The 24,140-nt window shown below is 46.0% G+C and overlaps 2 protein-coding genes across 2 annotated transcripts in view; one reads left to right on the top strand and one right to left on the bottom strand.

Annotated features, from left to right (window-relative positions):
* Positions 1–482: 482 nt before the first annotated feature.
* LOC115375227 (zinc finger protein OZF-like) lies at positions 483–5,775 on the bottom strand. Its single transcript, XM_030074624.1, has 2 exons — positions 5,497–5,775; positions 483–4,357 (listed from the first exon to the last, which is right to left on the bottom strand). The coding sequence occupies exons 1-2, from the start codon at positions 5,666–5,668 to the stop codon at positions 3,339–3,341; spliced, it is 1,191 nt and encodes a 396-aa protein (XP_029930484.1). The 5' UTR covers positions 5,669–5,775; the 3' UTR covers positions 483–3,338.
* A 5,320-nt stretch (positions 5,776–11,095) lies between these two features.
* Positions 11,096–24,140, top strand: part of rasal2 (RAS protein activator like 2) — a 120,175-nt gene continuing 107,130 nt past the window's right edge. The window contains exon 1 of the mRNA XM_030073835.1: positions 11,096–11,641. Within this exon, the coding sequence (XP_029929695.1) occupies positions 11,515–11,641 (127 nt within the window). The 5' untranslated portion in view covers positions 11,096–11,514. The remainder of the gene's footprint in view (positions 11,642–24,140) is intronic.

Genomic DNA, 24,140 nt, shown 5'->3' on the forward strand with positions numbered 1-24,140 from the left:
TACCTACTAAAAGTAAAAAGTATAAGTATGTGATTTGGAACGCAGGGTTGGAGTTTCTTCTTGTCTGTGATGAGGATCCGGTCAGGAGGCATCGCCCTGCATGTTCTCAACATGAGGCTGTGGAAAAGCCCTCTGAGACTGGAAACAGTGACATCGAGCTGTAAATAAACCTGAACTGTCTGATTGGCTCCTGATGAAGAGGAAGAGGAGTTTTCTGTTCTGAGCAGCAGAATGAAGGTTCAGGACGTCCTGCAGGAGGACGGAGGAGCCTCACCTGATCCCAGAGCTGCAGACAGGAAGCCGAAAACCCCACCAGGACAGAGCCGACCCAACTCTGATGCCCACACTCAGAGTTTCTACTGAACCTGGGACTGGGAGAAATGTGACTTCCTGTGTGGGAAAGAGTTTGCAAAAACACCAAATACCCAAATATGACACATATATAACACAGTCAGTGACAAACAAGCTTTTACTCTGAGTGGATTTTTATTTAAAAACACGTTCAGCTTCAATCTAGTGTTCTCTGTAGTTTTATTTTACAATGATACAGGTTTATCGTGTGTTCTTTTAATTTAATGAGCAGATCTGGTCACAAGAGTCTGCTGTCTGTCTCTGGTTACTCAGCTCAGCTCAGCTTTATTTGTAAAGCGTCAAATCAGAACAGAAGTTACCTCAAGGCGCCTTACAGGTTAGTGAGTCATTTGTTCCCAGAGAACAGATCAGAGTTTTCTGTCTTGTTGCAGTGCGACACGTTCAGGAGGGACAAGGGAGCCGGCGTCTGAGCCAATCAGGCCAAACGCTGCGTTCAAGAGCTCCTGGGAGCTGGGAAATGACCAGACCAAACCTCCCAGTTTGCACTGGGCTGATTTCAAGAGCTCCACCTGGTCGTGTTGAGCAGGTTCACTGCTCACTGCGGCCCGGAGCCTTTCCCTGCGTCTGTTGGTTGGATGATGAAGAAAAGTTGGTGGTGCACAAAATGGAGAAATAAAATATCCCAGTCCCAGCTCCGCAGCGGGACGTCCCATTGGGAAGGGCATTTCTCCTAATCAGAGCTGGGACCTCTGAGCTGATGTGTAGCTGTGTCCCAGAGGCCCAGCACACACTAACACTAAACACCAACTGTACACTAACATCCATGGTAACCACCCAACATACTGCTCTGGTTTTTACTAACCCCGAAATGATGCAACACGTCATGTGACCGACAGCTTTCAACTCCAGATTCAAAAAACAGCAAGAGAACAAATACAACCCCAATTCCAAAAACAGTTGGGACGGTAAATGAAATCCACATGAAAACAGAGAGCAGTCATTTGTAAATTTACCTGAACTTCGACTCAAAGAAAAACAGAATAAAGACAATGTACTTTACCCAGTCATCTTCATTGTTTTTGAAGATATACATGTATTGTTGTTTTTGGAAAACATACACTCATTTTAAATCTGACGACTGCAACATGCTCCAAAAGTGTTGGGACAGGTGAGGCTTTACCTCTGTGTAACATCACCCCTTCCTTTAATAACACCAAGTGTTTGAGCAGCTGCACATCTGTACAGGGTCGTGGTTGTCGTATTTTCTGCTCCGTAATGTGCCACACATTCTCAGCTGGAGACGGGTCAGGACTGCAGGCGCAGCGGGATAGCAGCTGGGCGCTCGTAATCCAGGCAGAATGCGGTTTGGTGTCGTCCTGCTGGAAAATGCAGGAACCACCCTGGAAAAGATGACGCCTGGATGGCAGCACACGTTGCTCCAAAATTTGTCCATATCTTTCTGTATTAATGCTGCCCTCACAGAAGTCTGACACTGAGCCCGGAGAACACAACAGCTGTTTTTACGGGACCACAAAACAAACTGTCCATCTGAGACGAGGCCGAGCCCAGAGGTCGGCAGCGCTTCTGGACAGCGCTGATGAAAGGCTGCATTGTAAAGCCTTGAATTTCTAAATGCAGTGGCGAACGGTGTAAACTGATAAGGGTTTACCAAAGTGTTCCATGTCATGATGTCCACTGCAGACGCATGGTGGGTTTTAAGGCCGTGACGTCTGAGGGATCAGAGATCACGTGCGTTCAGAAGGTGTTTCTGGCTTTGCCCTTTATGCACCGACATTTGCCTGTTTTCCTTGAATTTTTTAAATTATATTGTGTGTTGTAGAGAGCGAAATGCCCCAAATCCTATTGAAATGCATGCCTGCAACACGGTTCAAAAAGTTGGGACAGGAACAATTTAGGACTAATAACGATGTGACCAGTTGAAATTAGACGGTGATGTGAAACAGGTGAGACGATCCTGTTAGAATACAAGGAGCTTCCAAGAAAGTCCTAGTCCTTCTTGAGCAGGACGGGGTGAGGCTCACGAGTTTGCCAACAGATTTGTCGGTGAATAATCCAGCACTTTGAGAATAATGTTCCCTAAATTAACATGGTAAAACATCAAATAATAATAAGTTGTTGTAGTGTTTTCATTATAGTACAGGGTGAATATAATTTACAAATGACTCCGTTTTGTTTGTTGTTGGCATTTTCCGTACTGTCCCAACTTTTTGGGGGATTGGGGTCGTACACAAACATGTATCTCAGCAGATATTTAGGTTCAGATGGGGTTCTGATGAACTTCTTAGTTTCCCCGTTGCCTCCTGAGACTCAGAGACTCTCGACCAGTTGATCCGTTCATTTTTCATTTTCAAACAGTGAGGAGCTCCTGCCTGTCCACTACTGCATTTTGCTGCTGCATTGTGGGACATCATGCAGTGACAGTCAGATACCAAGCCAGTTCAGCATGTATGATGACATTCTTGAGTTACTGCATCTTCATACTCTGACAGAGTGAACTACAACAACTCAACAGCAGGGCTTCTGGGACAGGGTTAGCTTCCCCCTCACAGCCCAGCAGCTGTGGATCCTCTGCTTCCTGTTTCACGCTGACGTGACCCGTGGCGACGCCGAGGTGGCGATCACGCCGTTCAGCACCAGGAAACAGCTGCAGTGTCGTTTCTGTTTCAGCCAGACCCGGCAGGCGGAGCTGAGGGCTTCAATCTGAACTCAAAAGCTGCGCTGGTCACTTCAGCGGAACCCGACCAATCAAAACTCTGCATCATTTACATGGTACATCTTTATTTGATCAGTGTCCCAGCTGGTCGGCACCTGTGGTCCACCTGGCTCAACGTTACTTCCCTTTCTCCCTGTTTCATCTGAGGGTGTTTTCTCGCCCGCCGTGAGGATGAAGTCAAATCCTGTTCAGTTTGTTTGTGAGCTGCTGGGCCTGTAAAGCCGTTCAGACTGGAAACAGGGATCTGGCTTCTAAAACAACTCGACCTTGTAGACGGCTCCCGCTCCGCTGGTTAGGAGGCTTTCTCCTCGGCGTGGCTCTTCATGTGCCGCCGCAGTGAGTAGGCGTCGCTGAAGCACTTGCCACACTCGCTGCAGCAGTTGGGCCGCTCCTCCATGTGGTTCTTCATGTGGTACTTGAGCGGCGTGCTGAGCGGGAAGCCCTTGCCGCAGATAGGACACGTGTAGGGCTTCTCGCCCGTGTGCGTCCTCATGTGGATCTTCATGTCCGAGCTGTTGGTGAAGCCCTTGAAGCAGAACTGGCAGCTGTACGGCTTCTCGCCCGAGTGCGTCCGCGAGTGACGGATCATGGACGAAGCGATGTTGAAGCACTTCCCGCAGACGCCGCAGCGGTACGGCTTCTCGCCCGTGTGCGTCCTCATGTGGATCTCCATGTTGCCCTTGCGGCTGAAGCCCTTTCCACACACCTTGCAGGCGAACGGCTTCTCTCCCGTGTGGCAGCGCACGTGCACCGACAGGTCCACCTGCCGCCGGAAGTTCTTGCCGCAGAACTCGCAGACGTGCACCTTGACGTGGCTCTGCAGGTGCTCCAGCAGGCAGCGCCGCGTGGGGAACAGCTTGCCGCACATGCCGCACAGGCAGTGGGCGTCGTCGGCGTGGATCTCCACGTGGTTGAGCAGCGAGCCGCGGTAGCTGAACGTCATGCCGCACACCCTGCAGAAGCAGGGGGCGCCGCTCGCCTCGCCCTCGTCTCCGTCGACGGCAGTGGAGGGCGGCGGGTCAGACGCCTCTTCCTGCAGGGCGTGGTTGGCGGTGCACGGCAGGGCGTCTTCGTCCGGCAGCTCCGCCTTGATGGCGTCGTGGCAGGAGGCGGAGTCAGTGTGAGGCTGCTCGCTCTTGCACACGGGGCTGTAGATGAACTTGATGACCTCGGCCTCCCTTTCAGGTGGCGGTGGCACCTGGTCCTGCACTTCCTGTCCGGTCCAGACCTCTTCCTGCTCCTGTTTGATGACGGCGGGCTGCGGCTGGTTGTCCGGCGGCGGGGAGGCGGGGCCAGTGAGTCGCTGCAGGCCTGCAGAGGAAAGAGAGAGCAGGTTAAAGATCCTTTAGACGCAAGAACTCTGATCCAGCAGCCGATCTGACCTTCCAACAGACCGAGGCTCTGGACCGTGACGCCGTCCCAGACTGAAACACAGTTTTACAGTTTCACATTTTCCATTTTTATTTTTATTTTGACTTTTTGTTTTCAATTTCAGTTTAGTTTTAATTCATTTTTGTCTTCACTGAGGATGAACAACAAAATAAACTGACAGATGAAAACTAAAGACATTATCGTTATTTTGTAAAGCCTCGCTTTTATTTCTGTTAACACAATATTTTTCCACGCCTAGTTTTCCTTATTTAGCGAGTTTTAGTTAACGATGATAACCTTGGACTGAAACTCTTGTGTGTCAGTCAGCCTGAAAGTTAATTTCTTCATGGTGCTGTTACAAATGAAGCTGCTGTTTTTCAGCGGTGGCTAACAACGTGTAGATCAAATCCATTTTTTCTGATAATTTTCTGTTTTGTTTTGTTTTCTGGCAGTTTTGTTTACTTACTTACTTTTGTTTTCTTGTGTTTCTTTACTTAAAGACAGACTGCAGCTGACAGGAACGCTGCTCGGCTCTCAGAAAGTAAAACTCTGAAATGTCTCAGGAGTTCAGGACAGAACCGACAGAACAGAAGAGCATCTGACATCAGAACCAGAGTCCAGACAGACAGTCTGAAGCGTCAGATTCATCCTCTGGGTCATTAATTTGATCTTCCTCATCCTCATCCTCATCCTCAGAAAACAAACTGCTGCTCCTCTGAACATCAACAAACAATAAAAACCCAGCTGAGACCAGCAAACCCACTCTGCAGACATTTAACAAAATAAAACTTAAACCTGATGAGAAACACAGCCGTGTGCTCCCCGTGTGTGTGTGTGTGTGTGTGTGTGTGTGTGTGTGTGTGTGTGTGTGTGTGTGTGTGTGTGACATGTCACTTTAACAGCCTGACGCGCGTGTGTGTGTGTGTCCTGCTGACACAGTCAAACCTCACCTGAGTCAGCAGCACACACACACACACACACACACACACACACACACACACACACACACACACACACACATACAGCAGGTTAACTGAACGTGTCTCTCCACACACACGCACGCACGCACGCACACGCACCGTCTCCGCGCGTCCCTCCGCGGGGCCCCGGGCCGCCGCTGGGCTGCCGGTACAGGCGGAGCAGCTCCTCTTCGTGCTCCGTGATGATCCGCTCCACCAGGCCGAAGATCTCCTCCGCCGCCGCCGCCAGCCGCTCGTGCACCAGAGACTTGAGCAGCCGCAGTCCCGACATGGTGAAACACCGCGATAATCCCCGCGATACGCACCGCGATACACACCGAAACACACCGAGGGGTCCGGACCGGAGCCGGGCGCCGCACTTCACCACGGAACTCACACCGGAAGTCGTCCGTGCCGCTCGTGAAGTTTGCAGAGCCGAGCGGCCGGTCAGTTTCCGGGTCGAGGCTGTCGACTTTCAAAATAAAAGCACGCTATTGTTAGAACTACAGTTTTTTTCCTGATTGCCAAGAGATTTTTAAATATTTTGTTCCATTTTCCAGAACTGTAAACACAACTGCAAAACTGCACACACACACACCTTGACAAGCTTCAAACTCCCATAATAAACTGTAGAGCTGCACACTGAGTACGTTTACATGCACACCATATTCCGGTTCGGCTCAATATTCCGGCTAAGGTAACTGCGCCGCGGCAACTGGAATATTCCGTTTACATGTTACTTGGCATGCTCCCGTGTTTCGGCGTATTCCACTCTCTGACGTAATGCGACACTCAGCCGCGGGGGGCAGCAGCACGCGTATAGGCGTCTGGTCTGCCGGAAAAACAGACGAAGAAGTCTTCTTCCTCGTCTTATTCTTCTTTTTCTTCTTCTTCTGTCGCTAGTTCTATGTTTTCTCCCATCGATATCCTCCGTGATATTTAAGTCTTTCATTAGCTGAAGGCGGACTGCAGTCTCTTGGCTCTTGCTGCTGTTCGCCATGCCGTTTGCCGCTTGCAGGTAACCATAGCAACGAAGACGCCACAGAAGTCCTTGTGAGTCGAGCATGCGCAGTCGTGACTGAATATTCCGGTTCGGGGAGTTTTCCGACTAAGGTGGTTACATGCCCCAATATTCCGGTTGGAACAGGAATATTCCAGGGGGCTTATTCGGAATTCTCTCCAACCGGAATATGACCTTAATCGGGTTCGGTGCGTGTTTACATGACACGTGCGCAACCGGAATATTGCGAATATTCCGGTTAATACAGGAATAAGGTCTGCATGTAAACGTGCTCACTGTGACACCCTGGTTTATACACGGTGTATACAGGTTTTACTTATACATACGCTCAGTTTCTGATTTCCATGTTTACTGTTGTAATATTGTTAATAATGCTGCGCTATCGGCCGCATCAAATTTGATTTTTATCACTGATTTTTTTTTTTTTTTTTAACCTCAGTTTTTTATGGCTAAATTTGTTTTTACGTTGTTTTATTTTGTTCCAGTGTCTTCGTTCTCCTTGTTGTGAGATCTGCTCTCATTCTGATGGACTAATTTGGTTTAACTTGTCTGAGTTTTTGTCTAATGATGTACTGTATCTGTTATTGTGCAGCACTTTGGGCAACGCTTTGTTCTATTAAATACGCTATAGAAATAAACTGACTTGATTATTGTATGATTAATGTGTATATTTTTACATAACACATATATGTGTCTATGTATTAGACATGTATATATATATATATAGAGAGAGAGAGAGAGAGAGAGAGAGAGAGAGAGAGAGAGATGTGTGTATCTCTCTCTCTCAGTATATATGTATGGATTTTTTGTTTTGTTTTGTTTGTTTTTTACAAATTTCCAATGCATATATTATGTTTCTTATTTTCCCCATCTATTTCTTAGATTTTCATGTATACTTATATTTAATTTTTCTCTTGAGAATTTCAGCAGCAGCAGCTGACCTGATTTCCACAAAATATTTCTGATTCTGATTCTGCAAAACCAAACTCACTCAAAACCATATCACCCTCCATCTAAACCAAAGTTCACCTTCAGACACCACACACACACACACACACACACACACTACAGAATATATTACACAGTGGTGTGATCAGGCCAGAGCTCCGCTGTATAAACCCGATGCTGCAGTGAATGATATGTGCTGATGAACATAAAGACACAACAAACAAAATCAACAACAAACTGGAAGTGAGTGAAACAGTAAAGGGACTGCAGCGGTCAGAGCCCACAGAGAGCAGGCAAACCGCTCACCTGTCAGCTCACCTGTCGGCTGATGTGAGGCCCAGACTTTCAACTGCTAGGCTGAAAAAACTCTCCCCTCCCGTGTGACCGATATGAAGAGGAACAGCAGCAACAGAAAAAGAAAAACTCCTGGTTTACTGCCGCTCAGACATGACGGTCTGTCTGTGAAGAGGAGGAGTGATACAGAGGAGAGAGAGGAGCTGTTTGTCCCTTTAACAGCTGCACTTCCACATCATGACTCCTGCATCTGTTTGTTGTTGTTGTTTACACCAACAAACCTTATTTACTTTACTTTGTAATCAATAGTTTTTTTTTAGTGTCTTTATTTTGAAAGCAAAATGCTCTTCCGGTGTTACTCCGGCTGAATTGATGCCGCTGTAGTTCGGCAGCGTCAAAGATCGTCTATGGAGCGACAGATGTGTCCTCAGGGTCGTCCTGGCAGGCTCCAGAGGGATTGTGGCCTCTGGGTTGACCACCTGCTGGCTCTGTGGTTTCACTGGTTTACTGACACATTTTCCCAGTGAAGTTTGAGTCCATCCTCTTCCTCAGGCACCAGCGTTCTCTTCCTATTTCCATTTCCAACAACTTTATTTATGTCTGGTCGCTAAACAGACTCCAGACTCCAGACTTCAGGTTTCAGGTTTCAGGTTTCAGGTTTCAGGTTTCAGATCTGCTCTGAAGATTTTCCGTATCCTGTTTCCAGGTGGAGCTCAAACTTGGACTGACTGAATGTGCAGAAGTTGTCACAATACTGGGCTCTGATTGGCCGGCAGCAGCAGCTCCTCAGTTTTAATGAAGAAACGGTGCGTTCAGGTACTCCTCATCAACTCGAATGGTCGGAAATTTCCAAGTTTACCACAGAGAATTAGCTCTGGAATGGCCAACCGAGGTGTAAATATGAATAAGTTCTGTGATCCCAGAGTTTACAAGTCATGATGCGTCACCTGTGGCTGACCGGAAAACAAACTTTCAGCTCAACAGTACGCTAAATAAAATCCATATAGCTTTTTTTTGTCATTATAGTGTTTGTAAGAGACTGAAACAGTGATGTAATTTCCTCCTGGCGTTTGTTCAACGTTTACATCTTTCAGCGGACGATGTGATTGGTTCATGCTACTGCCACCTGAACACAAACACCTGGTAATAACCTAGCAGCTGGTCATGTGACTTTTTCTGACTTTATGGGCACTGAATGCAGCATGAAAAAAAAATACAAAACCTTTAAATGTGACCATTCACACAAAAATCACATTTTGATGCCGTCTTCATAAAAGATCATTTATGGATCATATAAACAGGAAAAGCTAAATTCCAAATGTTCACAGTACAGAACCTTGACTGAGCACTAAAACACTGACAGCAGCTCTGGTCTGATTTTTGTTCCTGGAAATAGAGTGCGAGTGAGACATCTTTCCTTTTCTCACCTCTCTGGCGGCGTTTTTTTCCCCTCAACTTGTAAACTAATAAGAGGCTCCATAGCGCCCTCTACTGCAGCCCTGTAACATCATAATTTAGGAGAGAAAAAAAAAAACAAACGTTAAAGGTCCAGGGTTATTTTTACATGTGACGTCATCATGTCTTCAGATCAGACCATTGCTGTTTTGGTTGCAGACCAGGGATTAGAATTTTTATTCTATTTTATTTTAATTTAATTTATACTCCGGTTTCTTTGTACAATCTTATAATGAGCACGTCTCAAATAACTGTATACTTGAATGTGTTTTTTTTTTTTTTTTTTTTTAAATGATAAGCAGTGGAGGAAGAGGTGGGAAGATGAAGAACCTATATCATTTACAGCTTTTATTCATCATTTTTATTCATGTGACTAAATCATCAGCTGTGCTTTCTGTCACATAACTCTCCTAAAAACTCACACAACCTCCAGACGTTTGACACTAAACCTGTTTTTTCACATTTGGATGAAGGAAAAAAAAAAACATTTTGAAACAGAAAAGACAGAAACAGAGAGGGACAGGCTCACCTGTGACGTCTGAGGCAGAGTTTTCCTCTGGTTTTAAAGTTAAGTTTCAGTTTCTCCAGGTGCTGCTGCAGCCTCATCCACAGGAGAGCTCCAGCAGATGGTGATGCAGCAGAAATCATCAGGATTCAAGTGTGAGTCCAAAAACGTGCAAGTCATGACTCATCAATATTCAAAGTCACTGATATCTCAGCCTGACTCATGAGTCACCAGTATTCAAGTTGAAGTGGTTATGGTTATTTAAAGACGCACACTGAGCAGTCTGAGTGGAGTCATGACTCAGCAGTTTCAGCCGCAGGATGTCAGCAGGTTGTTAGGCTGCTCTGCACTGTTTTTACCTGACACAGGTTTTTATATCACAGATTTTATGTTTTATGAGTAAATTTGTTCTCTTCAGTCCACGGAGCCTCTGCTGTTTCATCACAAATCACAAACTACATACATTCACTAATTTAAATAAACTGACATAAGATTTAAAAAAAAAGTTGATTTGAATTCCTGAAATAAACAGTCTGACCTCTCTCTCTCTCTCTCTCTCTCTCTCTCTCTCTCTCTCTCTCTCTCTCTCTCTCTCTCTCTCTCACTTGCTCTCTGAATTCAAATTTAAAAGAGCTTTATTGACATGAAAATGAGGTATTTGTTGTACACCGAGGCAGACATCAAGAAATCAGCACAGATACCAAATATATCAGTACTTATATACACTGGCTTATACAAGAAATCAGTACATATACGCATTACAGAATACGTGTATGTATAACAAAATTATTGTGTGTGTGTGTGTGTGTGTGTGTGTGTGTGTTTGGCTGCTGTTGTTTGCCTGCTTTAGCCTTCTTTTCCTTTTTATTTATTTTTTTTTATCCATGTTGACTGTTCTGTGTCTCACTTGAGCTTCATTCTAATTTTTTTTTTTTTTTTTTAAACTTGCCGGTGAGGCTCTGTGGTGGAACTGGTTGGAGAAGAACTGAAACTCAAAGCCAATGTTCATGAATCAATAAGCACACATAAAACCAGGAGGAGTGAAGGAAGTTCCCATCAGTGCAGGGAATTTCTTCCTCTGTCAGCACCAGAAAAACTATCACTGTTTTATTGTGATACGAAACTATTTTTACTATTAAATATTTGTTGACATTTTATTTTTAAACAACTTCTATTTTGTTTCCTTCTTTTACTATTATTATTATTATTATTATTATTATTATTACTATTAGTAGTAGTAGTAGTAGTATCATTGATGTCTACCTTCTACTGTACCTTTAATTATAATGTTTGTTATTTTTATTGTTATTTTATTTTATTTTATTTTTTTAAATAACGCATCTATTGAGCATTTTTAAACACAACAACGGGAGAAAAAAAAACATCCCCCCCGTCGCCTTTGATGCGCGCACTCTGCCCTGTGGTGCCGCGGGAGCGCGCCCTGTCGCCGGGGTGGTGCACGGTGGCGGTGTCGGGCGCGCGCGCGGGGGGAAAGTGGACGGCTCGGTGTCTCGCGGGCAGAGCGGCGGAGGGACACGCAGCGGCGGGAGTCCGGACACTTTCTGCGGCTCACACGGGACCGAACAGCGGCTTCTCAGCGGACGGTTTCCCCCGGAGCTGGAAGAGCGACTCCGCGGCTCTGCCTGGACGCCGGCTGCTGGAAGTTTCACCCCGCTAAGCTAACGTGGGAGAGCCGAACAATGCGAGCGAGCCAGCCGGGCTGCCGGACCGCCGCTGGCCGCAGCAGCTAACGGCTAGCTAGGAGGACTCAGCCCGGCCGTGACGGGGCGCTTTGACGCGCTTCCTCCGCCGCTTTTCACACAGAAACTCGCTTTCCCGGGACTAGCGACACTTGGAGAAGGCTTTTTCTTTTCTTTTTTTTTTTATTCAAAGAGCACAGAGGGTTTTAAAGGATATGGAGACGGACTCGGTGGCAGGCGACGTGGAGTCTCTTCACGGCGGACTGGGCTGCCTGGACCCGCTGGTGGACCGGATCCTGCTGGACACGCTGTCCCAGCAGCAGGGCTGGCTCCGGGTCTACGGTGAGCAGCCTCACGCTTTCACAGAGCACAGAGCCGAGTTTTTCAACTTGTTTCTAGACACATCCAGGTGTTGGTCAGTGTGTGTGTGTGTGTGTGTGTGTGTGTGTGTGTGTGTGTGTGTGTGTGTGTTGGGGGGGCGCTCAGAGTGGGACAGCCAGGTATGTCCAAGGCCGAGGTCATGGCGGCCACCGGCCTGCTGGGAGGAAACCTGAGCCGCTGCAGCCAGACTGTAAGCTGCTGCTGCTAAGAATAACCCGACACTGTACTGAGGCTGGCAGGGAAACTCTCCCTTTTGTACCCTGAACACCTCCACGGCAGGAGCAGGAGCAGGGGTCAGGGGTCAGAGGTCATATCAGCAGCGTCCCTGCAGCACCAAGAGGCTCAGCGACACTTGGGCAGGCTGGAGGGGTTTGAATCCAGCTCCTCTGAGTTAAAGGCAGCGGGTTCCTAACCTGGATCCCATTGTGTTCCAGGAGCATCTTATTCAGACAGTAGATTACAGAAACACACTCCGTAACACCAGAGGAAATATATATCTGTAGAAAAATGATTCAACACAAGTAATGAATGGAGTTGACACAAAGAACGTATGAAAAAAGAAGAAAACCTTTACATACTATACATGTAATAGAAAATAACACATACTAAAAATATATATCTATAGAACATCCATAGACTTTTCACCATTGAGCTTTTGTGTATTTTGTCATTTCTCTTTTTTTTCTGTTCCACTTCATAGAACCAAGTTTGCAGTGAACTCTGTGCCCCCGTCCTCTCAGAGTCACATGGGACAGATCAGCATGCAGCGCTGCTCGCTTTGCTGTCAGCGAGCTCAATAACTTTTATTATCACAATATGTTAAATCAGATATCTTGTGCTGCCGCTGAAGTGCGTTTTCACACCAGGACTTTTACTAGAACCGAGAGAAAACATCAGCAGAGCAGCTGTAAAACTTTAGTAGCTCTCTGTCCACCCTCGTCTTTCTCTTGTGGACGGTCTCTAAATGGGATAATCTCTGTCAACTGAATTAAATTACAGTGAACTATTCCTCTTGTTGCTGAGCAGTGGGACCCTGGGGCCCCCTCAGACCCCCATTTGTTAACATTTATGTTGGACAGCAGCTCCCAGTTCAGTTTTATTGCAATAATGCACAGATCAACATTATGAGGTGTTGTGGTGTTTAGAAACCTGGACAGACTGGCCTCAAGCTGCTGCATCCCCTCCAGTTTCTGCAGTGATGCTCACTATTTGACCTCTGACCTCCCTCTGTGTGTGTGTGTGTGTGTGTGTGTGTGTGTGTGATAGAGAGAGAGAGAGAGTGTGTGTGGTTTTTTGAACTTTTTGCAATGCCCTCTTGTAAATCCTGGCTGCAGGAATCATCCAACCAAAGTGCGATTTGTGTCCTCCAGTTTTAAAAAGACTGAAATGGAGAACAAGTTGTTTGTAAAGAGAATAGAGTTCAGAATTAGATTAGAGTAGAAAAATGTTGTCCGACCAAAGAGGGAATTCCTTTTCAGCTCATTTCATTTCCTTCATTATCAGAGGAGATCTTTGGTCTTACTGCACCGCTCAGTATTTCACAAGGGAAAAAAAAAAAAAACAGCTTTGAAAATGATGATATTGATGGCAGTTTTTTTTTGTAGTAAAAATACCTGTTTCATAATCATTTTGATCTGATTTTGTCTTTGTGCAGATGAGTATTATTTTTTGTCGCTTTGGCACTGCTTGCTGTACCTTTATTTTGAAGAGTTTACCCCGTTCAGTCAGTGTGATCAGGCTGGATTAAAGTGAAATGAACTTCACGTCGACCTCGGTGGTGCACGCAGCTGGGGTTCAGTCCTGTGCTCTTTCAAATTAAAAGTCCATCCCAGTGATTTTGAGTGTTTGTTCCGTTTACTAGTCATAAAAAAAGTCCTGAAAAGCCAACAGTGCTGCTGCTTTTAGGAAAACTCATGTGGAGGACTTTATTCCGCTGATGGAAAACTGGAGTGAAGAAAGTGTGAGGGCTCTGAAAGTTCATGTTCATATCGTAGTGGAATGAATGGAGGAAAGGGAGGAGGAGTGATGTGGCAGCTCTGAAAGCCCACTGCTCGCTCTGGGAGGAGAGCAGAGGAACATTTTTGAGAGATTAGACACTGGACATGCAGAAGGTCTGCGACGGTGCTTTTAAAGGCCGTAGGGAACTGGGAAGCTGGGAATAGAAGTCCAGTGACTGTTGCTCATAGTCTGAACGCACCATGAGTCACATCTGGTGCATGATGGTGATGATGATGATGATGATGATGATGATGATGATGGAAAACCTTTAACAGCCTCTGCTCAGCTGACCCTTGACACCTCAGTGTGTTTCTGTGTTTGTGGGGAAAGTCGTGTCAGCATGGTGCAGTGTGTGTGTGTGTGTGTGTGTGTGTGTGTGTCAGGTCTTCCTGGGTCTCTGTGGAGGTTTTTAGCTGCCGTGTTGCTGCTGATGAGAGGAGGTGGGAAGTTTCCGGCGAGTGGCAGGATTGAGATGAAGTGTCGGTAGATCCTCTGCTGCGTTCACTGCACATGGGAACATGGGACGTATGAGCTCCCTGCTTGAAAATGCTGCTCCTGTCAGCTTTCAGGTGGGGAAACAAATACTTAGGGAACTGGATTTCTTTGTTGTCTGTTGCACTGAAACGATTTGTTGATTATCCAAGTAGTTCACTGACAGAAAGTTAATCTAATGCAGTTTGGGTAATGAATACTTTTAGTCATTTATCAAGTAAAAAGTAGACGTGGGATTCACCAGAGGCCCCACGATATGATATTATCATATTTAAGTCATGGTATGATAGTATTGTGATTTATTTATTACCTTTATTTATTAGTTAATAATTTATTCCTAGTAAAACCCCCAAATATTTGCTGGTTACGGCTTCACAGATGCCTCGATTTGCTTGTTTTTGTGTTCATATCTTTACAAAATTAATACTTGTGGGTTTTTTTCCGGCTGCTGGCCAGACTGAGTAGGACATTTGAAGATTTGTGTTTGGCCTTTGTCCACTTGTGATGCAGATGTATCATTATATTTGACATTTGGCAGTTGAAATGATTCATTGATTAGTCAGAAAAATGGTTGATAGACTCTCTGACAGTGAAAGTATTCATGAGTTGTAGCCCCACCAGTCACCAGCCTGGGAATATCTGAAGTTTAATGCGAGGACTTTCACACAAAATGAGCCAAACTGACTGATCTCCATCCCTGAAGGCTTTTTGTGATCATAACTCTTAAATACCACAGCAGGGAACAGCTGCTGGCTGGCTGCCGGGTTTGTGGTCGACGCTGTTTGTTTTTCCATAAAACATGATGTCACGTGTGTCACCGTGTGTGTGTGTGTGTGTGTGTGTGTGTGAGAGAGAGAGAGAGTAGCCAGTCTGCACAAAACCTCTGATGGATTCAAACCTCTTCACACTTCCAAATAGCTCTTTTTTTTTCTCTCCCATGCGCCCTGAAGGCAGCATCAGTATCAGGACGTTGTGTCTTCATGATGTCATGTCGGTGTGATGTGAGTGATGTCACCCTGCAGGGCTGTGGCTCCGCCCTCCTGCCGCCCAGATGCCTCCAGTCAGGTCGTTCACTCGCACGCAAACAAGGTTTCCCCGCTCGGCCTCGCCGGTGCTGCAGGTTGTCATGGTGACCCGGTGACAGACCACCGTCCTCTGAGGTCACACCACACTCTGATTCACTTCCTGTGATATCAGCATGACAGGCGAGGAGGTCAGAGGTCACAGCGCCTTGAGAGCAGAGGGAGCAACGATTCCTGTGAGAATAGACCAGGAGCTTTTCCCCCCAGGTGACCCTGGTGAAGCCCGGACCCCCACCTACACCTGAGACGTGTCAAATTCATTCACTCGTACATATTTTGTTCAGTGAATTAAACGGCTTGGATGTCATACTTACATTCTGACAAAACGTGGCGAGATTAAACCAGAAAGAAGAAAATGCTTAAGTGATCCCTCAACCATTTTTGGCATTTTATTTTCCTCATTTTGCTGAGGACCTCCTGGAGGACTTTCAAAGACCCTTAGGGGCCCCCGAACCACACTTTGAAAACCCCTGAGCTTGATAAAGTTAGATAAAGATAGAGTCAGATAAAGCTCACCAACTGGTTTAATAGAAACGTGTTCATGGTGGTTTCCCCCGGCTGTCTGCGCGTCCCTCAGTTAATCTGGTGAAAATAAAATCCAGCAGTTTCTGGATTTCCGCACGTCACCTGAAAGCATCATGGTGCGTTCGAGGCAGCAGCAGCCTCCAGACTTTGTTCCTGTGTGAGTAAATCCTGATCCTGGAAGCTGTTTGCATGCGGACGGCGGCGGCGGGAGCGTTGACAAAGTGCATTAGCAGAGAAATGTCAGGGTATAAGCCTATTAAAGCTGACTGCATGATCTGCCCCCCTCCCAACACACACACACACACACACACACACACACACATACACACACACACACCCCTCCGTGCTGAGTGCAGGGCCAGCGGTCATCATCCAGGAAATCGGATGAAAGTGGGCTTAGAGGCACGCACAGCCCAACATATGCTTTAAAATTTCATCTCGTTAACCGATGAATAGTAACGTTTGTTTGCTGCCAATTAAAACGTGAGGCGGCAGAGTGTGAGGACGTCCTGAGGCACCAACACACACACACACACACACACACACACACACACACACACACACACACTTCATTTTGAATCTGAAACTACATGACAGGACTTAATTGTTCTGCCAGTTAACGATGCTCTGTTACTGGTGTGAGTTTCAAGGTGGCACGTTATAATTTAACGTGTTTATTAATATTTCACAGCAGAATAGAACATCAGTATACCAAAATATAAAAAACATTCTGAAGTGAAGATTTTGACTGTAGTTTAGATGCCTGAGATTTTCACCTGTGATTATTAAAGGTGAGAGAGGCCGTCAGGTGACACACAGCTAAATGTGATGTCTGTCTTACGGAGAAGCTCTTCACATTCCTGAGAGCCACCTGGGCTTTATGGACTCTTCATGGAGTCGCTGGCTCCAGCTCTTTGCTGTTTCTCTCCTCTGTTCTCAGCCTGGTCCCACACCTGTGAATCACATGTTCACCTTCAAAAGTTTCCGGTGATTCTGCGGGTTCGCTGTTGCCTCAGTTCAAATCAGCAGTCAGCCAATCAGCAGCGTTGGAGGGCGGGACAAACATTGTTGACATGATCAGGCTGTGCCGCGGCCTGAGAGCCTGACAGCGTGTCGGCTAACAGCGGGAACATGGGTGATAAACAACCCGCTTGATAAACAAATTAATTTTACGTGACGCCATGTCTTCTGAATATCGCCCGACGTTTTTACTTCACTGCGCTCGACTCTCGAAGCCCTGACAAAACCAGCATGTTGGCATGGCAACGCATCAGTCGACTTAAAATGATGTTCGATCCAGGCGGATGCTTCAGTCTCTAGCGGTCGGTCAGGGAAAATCAAATCCTGCTCCTCCATGGAAATCAGTCAGAATGAAGCTCAGGCTGAAGATGGAAACACAGTGGAAGGAGTTCACCGTTCAGTCTTGATGTCAGGCAACTCATTTCTGTCTCTGTTGTCTAATCCTGGCGTGGAATGTAGCTCCGCCCACTCCACCCTCTGAAGAATAAAGCTGGTGCACCCCCCCCCCCCCCCCTTCTCTTCAGCTTCATTCAAACCATCTCTGAGGTATTCCGCAGATACAGCTGTCCCTCGCTATAACGCGGTTCACCTTTCGCGGTTTCGCAGATTTTTTTTAGTGCAGTTTTGCATGTTTTTTTTTTTTTTTACTGGACTTATTTTTCTACGAAGGTTTGAACTTTGAGAGTTTAAAAGTGAGAGAAAAGTGAGAAAATGTTAATGCCTGTCTGAAAAGTGTATAAAGTGTGTAGTGAGGGCTTTTACAGCCTTAAAACATCTAGAATAATTGTAAAAAATAAAGCTGGCTACTTCACGGATTTCGCCTATTGCGGGTTATTTTTAGAACGTAACTCCCGCGATAAACGAGGGGACCGCTGTAAACGGATCCAGGTCTCAGATAAAAATGTTCATTCAACGCAGCGCCACCTTGTGTCTGAAAGTCTGCAGCTTCACCACGTTTTCAAATTCAAAATAATCCAAGTTAATCCAACAGGAGGCTTGACAGAGTCACATGTAGCTTAATCCTAACCCTCATTTCCATCCAGAAAACCAGGAAGCAGGGCTGCTGTTTGAGCTCTCAGCGCCCTCCAGTGGTCAGAAATCACTTACTGCAGCTTTAACTTTTCTGTGTCACATTTTCACTTTCTCACCGATGAAGTTCGTCGTCCATATTTGTGCCAAAACACGGAGTTAACGAATGCATTAGCTGATGGACAGACACTAAATCGGTGATAATTCTGTCTGCCAGCGGAGTTGGACGGCATTTCTGTTTTCTCCCCGTCCGTCTGTCTGTCTGCAGGGTATCTCAAAACGCTGTGGATGGATTTATATGAAACTTTGTGCAAAGGTTAGTTATGGCCCAAGAGCTGATTAACCGTTCATGCTGATTGGTCAAAAAGGGGCGTGGTAGTGGGCGTGGCCTAGCACAGAAACACCAAACCTCGTCTGATTCCAGCTTCACGAAGGTCTTTTTCTCTGTTATCTTTATGAAATTAACCCTAATACAGACTGAGGAAGACGTTTGAAGACGTTCACTTTGAGCTCTGATCACTTCCCATCAGCCTTTGGCTCTATTCTTAATATTTTTCACTCTAAATGCTGAAAGTTGCAGCCCTCGTCTGTATCTGGCAGCGTTTTTCTCTGATATGAGGATGTTTTCCATGTTGTTGCGTCAGACTGAAGTGCAGTCCCTGTCAGATCAGGTCCAGGTGGACTGAGCGGCTCGGGGGTCCCAGACCTCCTCACATGGCTGCTCTGCTATGTGAGCCGACTGAGGCAGAACTAAGTGGCTGAGGATTGCCGTCGGAGGGGTCAGAGGTCACGACAGGAAGGCTTCCCTCCGTCTGTTGTGCCGCAGGAAGCCGCTGGCAGCGCCGCGGCGCCCGCAGCTTTCTGGCAGGGAGATGAAGCGCCTTCAGATGGGACGGCAGACGCTCCGCCGCCCCGCAGACCTCCAGCGCTCAGATTGGACGGGGATTCTGGGAGTTTGGCATCTCCAGGCTGATGCACACCTGCTGTTTCCTGCGGGACGGAGGTGTGTGGCTGGAAGGATTGCATTGTGGGTAATGTGAGGCTTGGTTCATGCTCTGTGTGGTGGGACACACAAAGAGCTGCAGACGCCCAGGACCTCCCAGAAATATCAGCTGTAATGAGTGATTTTTGATTGTCATACCAAATGATTTTTTTTTAAATTGATGAACTCCTTGGCGTATAACTTGGTGAAAAATAAATCAGAGCCCAGAGTTACAGCTTCAAATCTCTCCCTGAGTCTGACCAGCAGCCAAACAAAACCAAAACTATCCATTTTATCGAAGGAAGACAATCTGAGCGTCTTAGTGATCTAATTTTGTGTTGATCAGCTAATCGCTGCAGAAAAGCCCGGGATCTGGCTCATACTTGTGTTTCTTCTCTGTCGAGTCGGTCCTGGTCTGAGCTGCTGAGACGCCATCTGCATCGCCTTGGGTTTCAGGCGATCCATGTGGACGCGGTGACATTATTGTGACTGGACGAGAAACAGCTCAACGTGCAGCCGAGACGAGTTTTTATGTATTATCAGATAAACTTCACACACGTCAGCATCAGTGCCGTGACACCACAGCAAGGCCGTGACAGTCAACTGAAACTAAACTGAGAAGTAAAACGACGTGTGAAAAAACATTTTAGTTTGACGTCAACACAGAGTGAAGAGCTATTCTGACGAACAGCAGCCAGATTAGAATAAAACCACTAAGTCCCACTGACACTGAAGAACAACTCAGCTGGGACCAGAGAACCCACTCTGGAGACTCAACTGGACTGGAAACACACACACAAAACAATACAAATTAATGAAAAATACAAAACTCATAACTGATTTGCATCAGGTCTGTACAAATGATTGTTCTCACCGCGTCACATTTTGTGATAATTTCAGGCTGAAATCAGAATATCTGGAACGTTCTAAAGCTGACAGACAAGACTTTGCGCTGATATTTCATTTCTTTGAATCTGACGACGCTCTTGCCAAAAAGTATGCAGTGTTCCCCATCGGTTTTATTGTTGTCAAGACTGGGCGGGGAAAAAACAGATAAACACACACAATGCATATTTGTGTGTAATCTGATGTGAACATCTCATTAGAGTCACTGCAGGCCGAGGCAGCCACATCACATCTGCCAGGAATCTGCAATCAATCAAACAGCAGGATATCAGGCTCGTCCAGATTTCCCTTCAATAAGAGGACGATCTGAGCCCAGATATCAGTGTTACATCTGCTCACACACACACACACACACACACACACACACCGCAGAGGAAGTGTCTGTCACTTCCCTCCCGTCACATCAGATTTATCATAAATCCGTTCAGAGGTTGGTTCCTCTGCTGACTCACTGCTGCTGCTGCTTGTTGAGTGTCAGTCCGTCAGACGGGGACACACACTCTGATGTCACACCACACACACACACTCTGATGTCACACCACACACACACACTCTGATGTCACACCACCAACAGGACTGGGAGAATTGCCTCCCAGTTTACACTCACACACTTTATTACATCCTTCCTTATGTGAGCTCAGTGCAGAAAAGCTGATATGACTTCATATGCCATGTAATTATGTTATGGATTCTTCAGCGTCTTGTACTGATATGTAATATTATACATTTATTTTCATGTGATGTTATGACATTTTATGGTAAGTAAGTGGATTTTCCCGATTTGGATTGGAGTTTTGAACTAAATGAGTTTTTAGTTTGTTAGAGTTTTATGATGTGTTGGATGTTTCATCACCCAGGTGTTGTGTTGTAAGATCTGTTTATGCACTTTTAGAGTATTGCAGTGCATCGTGACACAAATCATGTCTTGATCTGTGTATTATGATTTGTGTTGTGTTGTGAGGGCCGTGCCACTCAGCCAAACCTGATCTGAACATTCAGTTTAAAGTGACCGTCACATTTTCTCCTCCCTATGAGGGTAAGAGACCCTCCAGGTTTGACCCGTCAGCACTGCTCTGAGCTGAGAAAATGTCCTGAAGGATGAACAGCAACACATTAGTTTGGAGTTCATCGTCCACCAGCGACGACTGTACTGACTTAAAAAAGGAAAAAAAAAAAAAGAAAATAATCTCCTTGCAATAAAACAACAAAAAAAGAAAACCACATTTATTATCATTAAAATCAGATACTTAAATATTTTTGATCTTGCCTTTCACTTGCATTTAAATCCAGTCAAATGCATGCAGGTAGGTATTACTTACTTCGCTACAACTTGTGTTTTTGTCTTCCTGTTTAAACACCTGGACACAGAAAATTCAAACCGGTGTCTGCTGGTCCAGATCCACTTCAGACATTTGGAGAAGAGGCGCTTGTTCTCTCCTCTCGGGACGGAGCTGACAGGTCGAACCGGGAGGATCGATCACAGTCGTATGGAGGAGGAAACACCACAGCCAGCACTTTAACACACCATCCATCCTCACACTCCGCCGCTCAGGAGCTGTGCTAACATGGACCGGCTTTCTGGCTGAGTTACTGTCAGGTTTACCTGGATGTGTCCCTCCTGGAAACCCTGATGTTCCCCCCACGTGGAGCAAACATGAACAGGACAAGCAGATTTACTCCAACCAGAGAGAAACCATCAGATTAAGAGTTTACATGTCTGATATTTTCCTGTTGAACAGATTATCACAGGTTTACACCAACCCTCTCAACCTGACTGAAGATTCCTTCTGATCGGGCCGGTCTCTCCTGATGAGGCATTTTTATTCTGATTTGGCTGATATTCTGATTATTGTTGGAATATTACGGTCCGTGTAAACACAGATCGTGTCCTCCCAGCTGGGGACAGGAACTGAAAACACACACGGTAATCTCTGTTTGCAGGTCATGAGACACATTAGCTTGTTGTGAGCTAATCTGTTGCACTGTTAGTTTAAATTGTCCCAAACAAATAAACTAAGAAATGAATCGCCGCCGCGTGCTGTCGGTCCAGAGGCGGGTCAGAGGGGCTTCAGCTCGCAGCGTTTAGGTGTGTTCGTCTCTTCTGCCTCCAGTGGACAATGGAGGCTGATCACAGGAGGAAATGGAAAGTTCCTTGCAGGCCCGGCTGTAATCAGGACGGGGGCTCCGAGACAGGATTTCCCCTCCGAAACAAAAACAAGAGGCCACCCTGCGCCGCTCCAAAATAAGCTCCTTTCTATTTTCAGGACAGGGCGTCCCTGAGTGAGTGGAAAAACACAGGACAGGGCGAGGGTCTGCTTTTATTTTTTTTTATTTTTTTTTTTTTTAATGCCGCTTTTGGCCACTAAAAAGTTTTCTTGGCAGGTACATTTTTTTTTATTTAATTAAAAATTTAGTTTTTCAGCTGTGTTGGGTGAGAGGAAAAGATTTGAACACTTGTGTCTGAGTTTTTTTGTAAGTCAGAAGAGGCTCAGAGGGTTACATCACTATAAAAACTGTTTGTGTCCTGTGCTCTTCCCGCGTTGCGTAAGCTCGCGGCGTTCCCACAGTCATGGAATTTTGAAAAGTCGGGGAATTTGATTAACTCTTGGAACAAGTCACAGGATGTTTTCTTAGCTTCATTTTAAAAAAGTCTGTAACCAGTTACTCACCAAACTTTCCACTGTGTTCAGGTCACTTCCCCCGCAGAACAACAGCAGAATAATAAACTTTAATAAGGGGTAAAGAGTTTGGGTCAAGGAGAAAAATACATTTTAGAGATCGCTGCTGAGTGACTCTGGGAACCGTGAACTTTTTGGGAAGTCTGCCGGTCGACCCCCAGCAGAGACATGTGGAGAATTCACCAGGCGGTCCTTGAAGGCCTCGTCCCACTGCTGTTCACAGGCTGATTTATTGTCCTTTTTACGGCCCGTGGCTATTTTTAGCGCGGGGCTGCTGATCTGTGCCCCTGGTTTCCGGCGGGACGGGGCTGGGAAGTTGACAAAGTGGCGTCTAATGAAGCTCTGGGCCTGGGCCTTTTTTCTTTTTTTTTTCCCCCATGATGTTGTGCTTGTGCTCTCGTACATCACCGTGCAGAGGCAGAACAACAAACTGGAGCAGCCTCCCCATCTTCCTCTCCACTAAATTACAGCTCCCCAACATGAGCACCCCCCGCCCCCCTCGTCTCTCCTGGGCTCCCTCCTCTCGCATATTTTAGGAACACAGGAATATCGGTTGCATAGTAACTGCAATACAAAGCCAGCTGTCCCGCACAAAGCCATCGCATCTACATGTTTTCGTCATGTAGCTTCCACTCATATCTGGAGTGACGTCCAGTGAGCTTCACTTCCTGGATCTCCATTACAAGTGACTAACAGTGAGGAGGTCAGAGGTCACAGCAGCCTGACAGCAGAGGGAACAAGTGGCTCAGATCTGACCTTTTGTCTGCATGTGACACAGATTTTTTGGGAGCAGTATAAACACAAAAAAAATCTGATCTTCTCAGGTGTGCACTGCATCCGTAAAGAAAGGATTTTTTTTTTTTTAAACCACTGAACACACTTCTCCTTCCGCCTATCTCAGATCTGCACTCCGCTGAAGGTAGAGGAAGATCCACCTCTAATTAACTTTTCCTCTAACTACTCTCCTTTGATTTTTTTTTTTTTTTTTTTTTTTTAATTCCAAGATGTATGTTTCAAATGCACATCATATGTTGTGTAAATCAGACAGCTTCAGAGGTGCTGTAAGGTTTATTTCTTCTCTTTGATGGAGCCAGGCTAACATCTCCCATAGACTTTAAGTCTTTATGCTAAGCTAACAGGAAATGCTACCCATAGGAAGTGAACCACTGGACGTCCAGAGCAGAAAATCAACATCTGGTCTCAGTCTGGGGAAGTCGGGGGTATATTGCTGAAAACGTCGGAGTATTCCACCCACCTTCATATTTGTGTTTCTTTGTGTTTTCTGTGGTGTTTTTTAGCACTTTGGTCCGTGAGCAGACTTCGTATGTGGATGAATGACAATAAAGTTGACTTGCCTCGACTTCTCAGATCAGGTTTGGCTTGCTTTGTGGACGCCGTGGCTGCAGCTACACTGAGCGGTACGAGGCAGCCTGTTATGGTCTTTGGCTCTCATGGAGCCCAGATCAGATAGGCATCGTGCCAGTGCAAGCAGAGAGGCAGAAAACACATGGAACGGATATTTTCAGATCTGTGTTTGGCTATATCCATAGAAAAAGTAAATCTGATGCAAATGTGACGCAACTTTGTAAGCACACAGATCGGATTTTTTTTTTTTTTGCTTATTGTGAACTGCATCTGTCGTTTCTCGTGACTCGCCCTCGTATCTGTAATGACTTGATGCACGCTTGTCCACATCAGGAGGCCTGTCCCGTGCACGGTTCCAAAGAAATGGATTAAGAGCAAAGTGT

This window comes from Myripristis murdjan, chromosome 17 (genome assembly GCF_902150065.1).
Source record: "Myripristis murdjan chromosome 17, fMyrMur1.1, whole genome shotgun sequence".
Classification (NCBI taxonomy): Eukaryota; Metazoa; Chordata; class Actinopteri; order Holocentriformes; family Holocentridae; genus Myripristis; species Myripristis murdjan.